The following is an 8,478-nucleotide window of genomic DNA, read 5'->3' on the forward strand; positions in this document are numbered from 1 at the left end:
ATGCGTGAGTAGTTCATCCTTGGACTATGGGTCCATAGCAGTAGCTAGATGGTTGTTTTCTCCTATTGTGCTATCATGTTTAGATCTTGTGAGCTGCCTATCATGATCAAGATCATCTATTTGTAATGCTACATGTTGTGTTTGTTGGGATCCGATGAATATGGAATACTATGTCAAGTTGATTATTGATCTATCATATATGTGTTGTTTATGATCTTGCATGCTCTCCGTTGCTAGTAGAGGCTCGGCCAAGTTGATACTTGTAACTCCAAGAGGGAGTATTTATGCTCGATAGTGGGTTCATGCCTCCATTGAATCTGGGACAAGTGACGTAAAGTTCTAAGGTTATGGATGTGTCGTTGCCACTAGGGATAAAACAACAATGCTTTGTCTAAGGATATTTGTATTGTTTACATTACGCACAATACTTAATGCAATTGTCTGTTGTTTGCAACTTAATACTGGAAGGGGTGCGGATGCTAACCCGAAGGTGGACTTTTTAGGCATAGATGCATGTTGGATAGCGGTCTATCTTCTTTGTCGTAATGCCCTAAGTAAATCTCATATTAGTCATCATGATATGTATGTGCATTGCTATGCCCTCTCTATTTGTCAATTGCTCAACTGTAATTTGTTCACCCAACATGCTATTTCTTATTGGAGAGACACCACTAGTGAACTGTGGACCCTAGTCCATTCTTTTACATCTGAAATACAACCTACTGCAATCATTATTTTCTGTTGTTCTTTGCAAGCAAACATAATTCTCCACACCATACGTTTAATCCTTTGTTTACAGCAAGCCGGTGAGATTGACAACCTCACTGTTAAGTTGGGGCAAAGTATTTTGATTGTGTTGTGCAGGTTCCACGTTGGCGCCGGAATCCCTGGTGTTGCGCCACACTACACTCCTCCACCAACAACCTTCACGTGGCCTTCATCTCCTACTGGTTCGATAACCTTGGTTTCTTTCTGAGGGAAAACTTGTTGTTGTGCGCATCACACCTTCCTCTTGGGGTTCCCAACGGACGTGTGCATCACGCGCCATTAGCATGTCATAGTGTCCATAGTGCCAATCATGTATTTTCAAACAAGGCTCCTTAATTAGTATTAAATATGAATGTATATGAGCAAATGGTAGTACTAAATAAGGCTCTAGCAAACTATCATTCATCAAAGTATTTGAAACTAGCAACACTGAGCATAACTTTGAATTTCAGCTTCTTACTTGCATTCCCTTTTGTTTTGATAGCACACAACTTATTTGAATCAAGCCATTCAATCATGGGATAGTTTGTTTCAGTAGCTCTTTCATAATCATGCAAACATCTATCATGGTGGTCTCATTTATTTCCAAGCAAAACTAGACATAAGATTAGACAAAGACACTCCTAATTTCTGTGATCATCCTATGTTGCTCAAAAAACAAAGTTTAGAAGTTTGCAAACCGATAGTTTAGTTGGCCCAGTGGGGTGCCTTGGGCATCCCCAAGCTTATGGTCTTCACCATTCTTGGATAGCTCTTGGTGTGGTGTTCCTCCATTGCATGTCAAAAAATGTCAACAAAAAACTTTCCCCCATTTCTTTTCTATGGGGTGACATTAGTGGTACAAAAATATTATACTAGTTTCCATATATATCAAAGACAAAAAATTCCTTAGTAGTCCAACAAGCATATAGTGTCCTACACATTCCTAGCATATCAAAAGACTCAAGGCAAATCACCTTGAAACCCAAAGGAATGGCTTAAACACAAGTGGGTAGAATCTGCCCTGATTTTCAGTAGCAAGAAAACAAAACAAAGTTCGACCACCTAAACAAAACAAACTCCTCATATGTATTAAAACTTTAAAAACATCCAAATGGGTAAAACTTGGTACTTTATTGAAAAAATCCAGATAGAAAAACAAAAGGAGGCTCTCTTGCAACAACAACAAGAGTGCAAAAGATAAACCAAAAACAACTAGGGTTGCCTCCCGTAAAGCGCTTTTTATAGCCATATAGTTAGGCTTTACTTAGTTAATTTAAGTGATATGGAGATCATGTGGTAGCTTGTATCTTAGTGCTACCTCCTTCTTCCTTGGAAAGTGTTCCATACACTTCTTATGTGGTAATTAAAACTTTGCATTCCCTTCCTTTGAGTCAATGATTATACCTGTAGTTCTGAAAAAGGTCTTCCAAGAATTATAGGACGAGAGGTTTTACTCCCCATGTCCATGATAAAATAAATTCAACAGGCACAAAATTCATATGTAACTCACCCATAATATCATTTATTTTTCCTAAAGCATGTGTAGTTGATTCATCAGCAATAAAACGATCTATTGAACATTTTTCCATAGTTTTGAGTTCTAGTAGATCATATAATTCTTTGGATAACACAGAGACACTAGATCGAAGATCTAAAATAGCATGATGGTCTCTTTGCCAATATTGATTAATATTTTGGGGAGCCAAGTATCCCTAAGCTTTGGTGGTATCATGGCTTAATTACTACAGCTTTCTACCTCTCCTTTCTTGACATAGATTGCTATGTAGGAGCCAAAACCTACTTGATGAACATTAATGATGGGTCACTAGAAAACTTTTGTAGGATAAGAGCTATCCCTACAGGCGAGGATAGAATGTAACTTCCCCCTGTGGCTCTAAATAAAGCATTATGTTACCATCCATCTAGTCCATAAAAAAGAAAAGGTTCATATTATTCTCACCACATGAATAGGATCCTCAATGTGCATTTTATTTATTCTTTTCCAAGCATCTATTAGTGTTTCTCCAAAGAGTTGTTTAAAGGAAGTAGCAAAATTCATAGGCGGTATTTGTACGAGTTGGTTCATAATGCTTAGGTTTGCAAATAAGGTTGATACTAATTTTTATATGTTTTTTGTTTTAAAGAAAACTAAAATGACTAAAAACAATAAAAGGAAAAATTACTTTGAAAATCAAAAGGAGAAAGAAAATCCCACAGTGGTGCAACCTCCCCAAGCTTAGGTGTTTGCACAAATTTGTTGTTGATGGTGCCATAAGATGTGCTCACTCCAAATTTATGAAGATTTAGTTGTGATGTCCTTCTTTTAATTCCACGGCACCAGAAAATTCTATAGCAGTTGCCTTGGTAATTGACTTATGTTTCACCATGCATCAACCACTATGATGTAACCCTCTTGCAATTCCCCAGCAACAGTGCCAGAAAATGTTCTTGATGGCAACAACTCTATGTGTACCAACTCATTGGGACTACAAGTGCAGAGTGTTGTGGCAAGCGTCTTTTCCCCCACAAGGGTGACTCAAAGGTTTATATCAAACTCTCGAAGAAGTGGCTAGAGGCTGATTTCTTCTTCTCCTCTTCTAGCAACCTGCAAAGCAAAGTTTTTGTCTTGTGTCCCCCAACTCCGTCGTGTGGTTGTCAAGCACAAGGTTTTATATTAGTAATATAAATATAAATATGAAGTAAAGTAAAATAAAGGAAGTAAACTACGCCAGCAAGCTAAAAGCAATAAAGAGATAGTTGTTTTTGGGTCTTATGTGTGTTTGCAAGTGAAGAAAGTATTTTTTTATTTTCGGATTAATAAATTGCAAAAAAATATATAGTGTCATAATTGTGTTGAAAAGGTGTTTCTAATGGTTTAAAATGGACCTGGGTTCATGGGTTCACTTGTCTACTTTCTTTTTAAGTTGTAGTGGACACAGACAATTAATCTAAGACATAATATTGGTGCAACTTCAACATGTGTTTGATAAGTATTCATATGGTCATCACGTCCTAACCTAGATATGATGCAACACATCTCTCTCTTATACTCCTCAAGAAAGGGAAAACTTCAAGCAATCTTGAATTAAGAATCAACAGAGTATAGCCTTAAGTAATTTGACATTATGTTTGAATCACAAAATATGCTACCTGGACCAAAAAAGATTATCTCAATGTCACAAGATAATTATAGAATGTGAATTCACTTTGTCCCTAGTGAGGCAGCAAAAAAAGGTAAATAGCATAATAGATCTTGCATTTGTTATCACTATTCAATCACTGCAACCATGCTACTTCATCTAATATAAACACTTCTCCCTACACATGATCTTGCATACAAGTTGAATCAGAACAAGTACTTAAGAACGGGGTACATGATATGCATCTATCAATACATCTTACACATAATAGGTTCCAATATCATATATCAAATCATAGAATAAAGATCCACCACATATGAATTACATATATGATCATAATCATGTTGAGCAACTCATATGGTACTAGATCTATGATGAAGAACAAGAAAAAAATTGATCAAGCTACTGCCACAAACCCATAGTCCAGGGGTGGACTACTCCCTCTTCATCATGGTGATGATGGTGCAGACGTTGGAGAAGGTAGAGATCCCTCCGGCGGCGGCTCCGGCGGAGTTTCCCCCTCCAATCTTCTCTGGTTCTGGCTCTGTTTTGGTGTTTCAGTGTTTCTGCGGTGGTATCCTCGAGGAAGCCTCGAGGAGTCCTTTATATAGAGGGTTTTAGGTCAAATGGAATCTGTGGGCGAAAGAATTAAGCGAATCGGACGGCCGAGGAGGAAAAGAGGTAGGGTGGTGCGCCCACCCTAACTAGGTGCGCCACCTGGCCTCTTTTGTTCCTCCCGGCCCTTCTCGTGAGGTCCAGGTGCTTCAGCTGCTTCTCTTGATGAAATATTGACATCTCCAGAGTCCTAGCTCCATTTAACGTTGTTTAGGTCACCGAAAGCTAACAATACACAAAACAGGGTTTTTCCTGTCCTGCATGGTTATAACCAAAATAAAGGGATCATTGATAAATACCCCAAAATCAATACAAAACATGAATATAACATCATATGTGTTGCAAATATGTGAGAATATGTGTCAACAAACTACAAAGTTTATGCATGCATTTTACATGCATCACATGCTCACCAACGTCATAGTGCACACCATGGAAAACCTGTCGAGCTCCTGGTGACAGTCTGTCGTCCACATCCTCTTCACATTCCAGGGCGGCCAGAAGAGCATCGTTGCCATGCCGAAGACACTTTACCACCACTCGATCCTCTAGGAATATGATGCTAGACACGACACAACACAGACATAAACAAGAGGACGGCCTATAACGTAGCCACCTTGTGATCATGTTCTATCAATCTCCATTTCCTCTCTATGCTCATCCATCACTATGGTTCATACCTAGCCTCCACTCAAAGCTTTTCCAAATCTGAAAGCTATTGAGCTCGAAAATTCACTGGTTACAAGGAAAGGGGGCCTAACTCCTAAGCCGATAAAAAGAAACAAAATTAAACCGAATGAAAGAAGATGGGTGATTCAAATGGGGCTTTGGACAATCTTTCTAACCAAGGCATTAATTGTCATCGTCCATACACTGCATGCAGCCTCAGTCGCTAGCATCAATCTCGGCCAAAGTTCATTTTAGAATACGTATGTGCCCCATTGACTATAGGATATTTTGCTTCAACAAAGACGTGGTCACGTCACTACGGGAAAACAGCTCGTTGTCGTGCGACGAGTTGCACGGCAAAGAGGCCCATATGCACGACAAAGTCTTCGCCGTGCGACGCCGCACGGCAATCATCGGACGGCAAAGACTTCGATGGCAACGAGATCTTTTTTGTGCGGCTCGCATATGTTGCACGACAAAGGCTTTGTCGTGCAGCTAGCTCTCTGCCGTGCGCCCGAATCGTTGCCTAAACTGGGAAGGCTTCGAGTAACGAAACTAACCCTGCTGACACGGGAGCTGCAAAACCCTACATCACAAACCCTAACGCTAGCCCTAAACCCTAAACCTAACCCTAACCCTAAATCCTAACCTTGACCCTAAACCTTATACCTACCCCTAAATCCTAACCTAACCCTAAACCCTAAAACTAACCATTATATCAAGGCAACTCGTGTGATAATGGCTCTAGCTGCGGGTATGCCAGAGGCTACCATGTGCAAAAGGGTCCCAAGCTTGGTTTTCCATGTGTATATGTCCTAAAAAAACCTAAAACAATGAAAAAGTACATTGGTGGAACCTCGCGCGGAGAAATCTAGGGGGGGTAGACCTGTCGGGGCACACATACCGCTGTTTTTTGGGGGAGGAGGGGGAGAACGACCGCCGGAGCACCAGAATCCCACCAAATCTTGCATGTGGACCTATGATATGTGTGAAAGTGTGGTCGAAGGTGTAATGGTGTGAAAATAGCTCGCCTAAACCCTAAACCCTAAACTGGGGAGGCTTCGAGTAATGAAACTGCAATTGCTGACACGGGAGCTGCAAAACCCTACATCATAAACCCTAACCCTAAAACCTAAACCTAACCCTAACCCTAGATCCTAACCTTGACCCTAAACCCTAGAACTACCCCTAAATCCTAACCCTAACCCTAAACCCTAAACCCTAAACCTAACTAGTAGATCAAGGCAGCTCGTGCGATAATGGCTCTAGCTGCGGGTATGCCGGAGGCTACCATGTGCCAAGGGGTCCCAAGTTTTGTTTTCCATGACAATGAAAAAGTACATTGGTGGAATCTCGCGCGGAGAAATCTAGGGGGTAGACCCACCGGGGCACACATAGCGCCGTTTTTGGGGGAGGAGGGGGAGAACGACCGCCGTAGCACCGGAATCCCACCAAATCTTGCATGTGGATCTATGATATGTGTGAAAGTGTGGTGGAAGGTGTAATGTGTAAAACTAGCTCCCCGGTTTGACCTTCCTCACATTTGGACGATAACACTTAGCATATTTTCCGAAGCGCGGATTGCTCCGAAACCCTGATATATGTGGGGGATGAAGGTGGAGAGTACTTTTGTATTGCACATTGTCTTCAGTAACACCAATAGTATAGTCATCATAAAGTAAAACTAATTAAAAAAATATAAGTATTAGATGAAGTAAATAGAAAGAAAAACAAAGAAAATGTCATATGGCGCACGGTAAAGGCTACGTTGTCATGCATCTAAGCTACGCGCACGGCAAAGGATGTGGCACGGCAATGGCCAAAGCCTTTGCCGTGCGGCATGTTGGGTCATTGTCGTGAATGTTTCTTTGATGTGTGTTGTCTTTAGACTTTGCCGTGCAAGGTTTATTTGCCATGCGCTCCATTTAGATGTTGCCGTGCACATTTTGTTTGCCGTGAGTTTTGCTTGGTGCGCACGGCAAAGAAATCTTTGCCGTGTGTGGGCTCACGGCAATGAATTACTGCACGGCAACCTCTGTTTCCCCGTAGTGCGTGGTCCAACCACTGAACCATGAACCATGGACCTCATCGATCCGGTTTTGTACACTATGTACAAGGAGGGTCTTGCCGACAAGAAATGGATTAAGGGAAGTATTTTTTAGAATAGCACGAATCTCAGCGCACGAAGATGGAATAGACGCCCATGACGATGGTTTTTGTTTGCGCGATGTGGTATGCATGTGTGCCAACGCATCCTGCATGTGCGTTGACCGGCGGTGGGGTTGTGCACGCGATGGAGTTGTGCCGCAACGTGCAAACTGCTGGAACAATCATCAATGGATTAAGCCGCGGCCACCATCTTCATCAATATGTCGTTGAACGTGTCGACCGGCCCCGGTGCACACCAATGGCGGCAATCGACGTTCGCCACCGTCTCCGGCACTTGGCGGCCGGCGAACGCGTTCCTGAAGATGTATATGCCCGGGTGGCCATCGGGCCGCATGGACGCCAGCCTCGTCACGTCCAGCACCTCGAACCGTAGCCCCGACCTCCGCCTCTGGGCCACCGCGGCCGCCGCCTCCTCCAGCACGGCCTTCCTCATCTCGGCCTCCGCGCCGGACACCTCCGCCTCCCACTCCTCGTACGGCTTCTGGCGCGAGCACGCGTCGCGGTGGTTCGGTCCGTACCTGGCGTCGAAGTGCGCCGGCGAGATGGTCGCCACCACCACGAGCTTGTCCGTCGTCGACTTGGTGTTCACGTACTCGAGCGTTCTCCGCATCGCCGTGCGGTGCACCCCGAGGTACCCGCCGCCGATGTCGGTCCGGTTCACCTCCGGACGGGAGACCACCCCGGAGATCACACCGTCGTCGTAGTACACTGCTGGGCGGGGGAACCAGTGCCCGACCGAGATCACCATGACGTCCATGGCGTCCAGGTCCGCCGTCCACGGCTCGCTCAGCGCGTCCAGGATCACCGTCTCCTGCGTCATGGCGTAGTGCGCCGACGTGCCCTCGGCGTGTACCAGGAACGGTGACCAGTACGTGGAGACGTTGACGTTGTGCGGCGCCGGGAAGACCCAGCGCCAGAACTTGCGACCGAGGCGCTCCTCGTACTGGTGCACCGTCTCCGGCCGGGAGAAGGTGGAGAGGAGGCAGACCAGGGACTCCGCCTGGGTGCGGGCGATCGAGTCGCCTACGAAAGCCAGGTGCTTGCCCCGGACCGCGTGGAGGAACTCCGCTGGGTCGAGCGCCGAGAGGTTGCAGCCCGCTGGCTGCCACCGCCAGTGCAGGTACCCATTGTCCGG

General features: G+C 44.3%; 1 protein-coding gene across 1 annotated transcript; it reads right to left on the reverse strand.

Annotated features, from left to right (window-relative positions):
* Window positions 1-7,515: 7,515 nt before the first annotated feature.
* Window positions 7,516-8,163, reverse strand: LOC124708978 (xyloglucan O-acetyltransferase 1-like). The gene has a single exon (XM_047240618.1). The coding sequence runs from the start codon at window positions 8,161-8,163 to the stop codon at window positions 7,516-7,518; it is 648 nt and encodes a 215-aa protein (XP_047096574.1).
* Window positions 8,164-8,478: the final 315 nt, after the last annotated feature.

Source organism: Lolium rigidum, chromosome 1 (genome assembly GCF_022539505.1).
Source record: "Lolium rigidum isolate FL_2022 chromosome 1, APGP_CSIRO_Lrig_0.1, whole genome shotgun sequence".
Lineage (NCBI taxonomy): Eukaryota > Viridiplantae > Streptophyta > Magnoliopsida > Poales > Poaceae > Lolium > Lolium rigidum.

What these genes read in the sequence shown, in the direction of transcription:
- LOC124708978 (XM_047240618.1), bottom strand. Translation starts at nt 8,163, where the DNA reads ATGACGCAGGAGACGGTGATCCTGGACGCGCTGAGCGAGCCGTGGACG.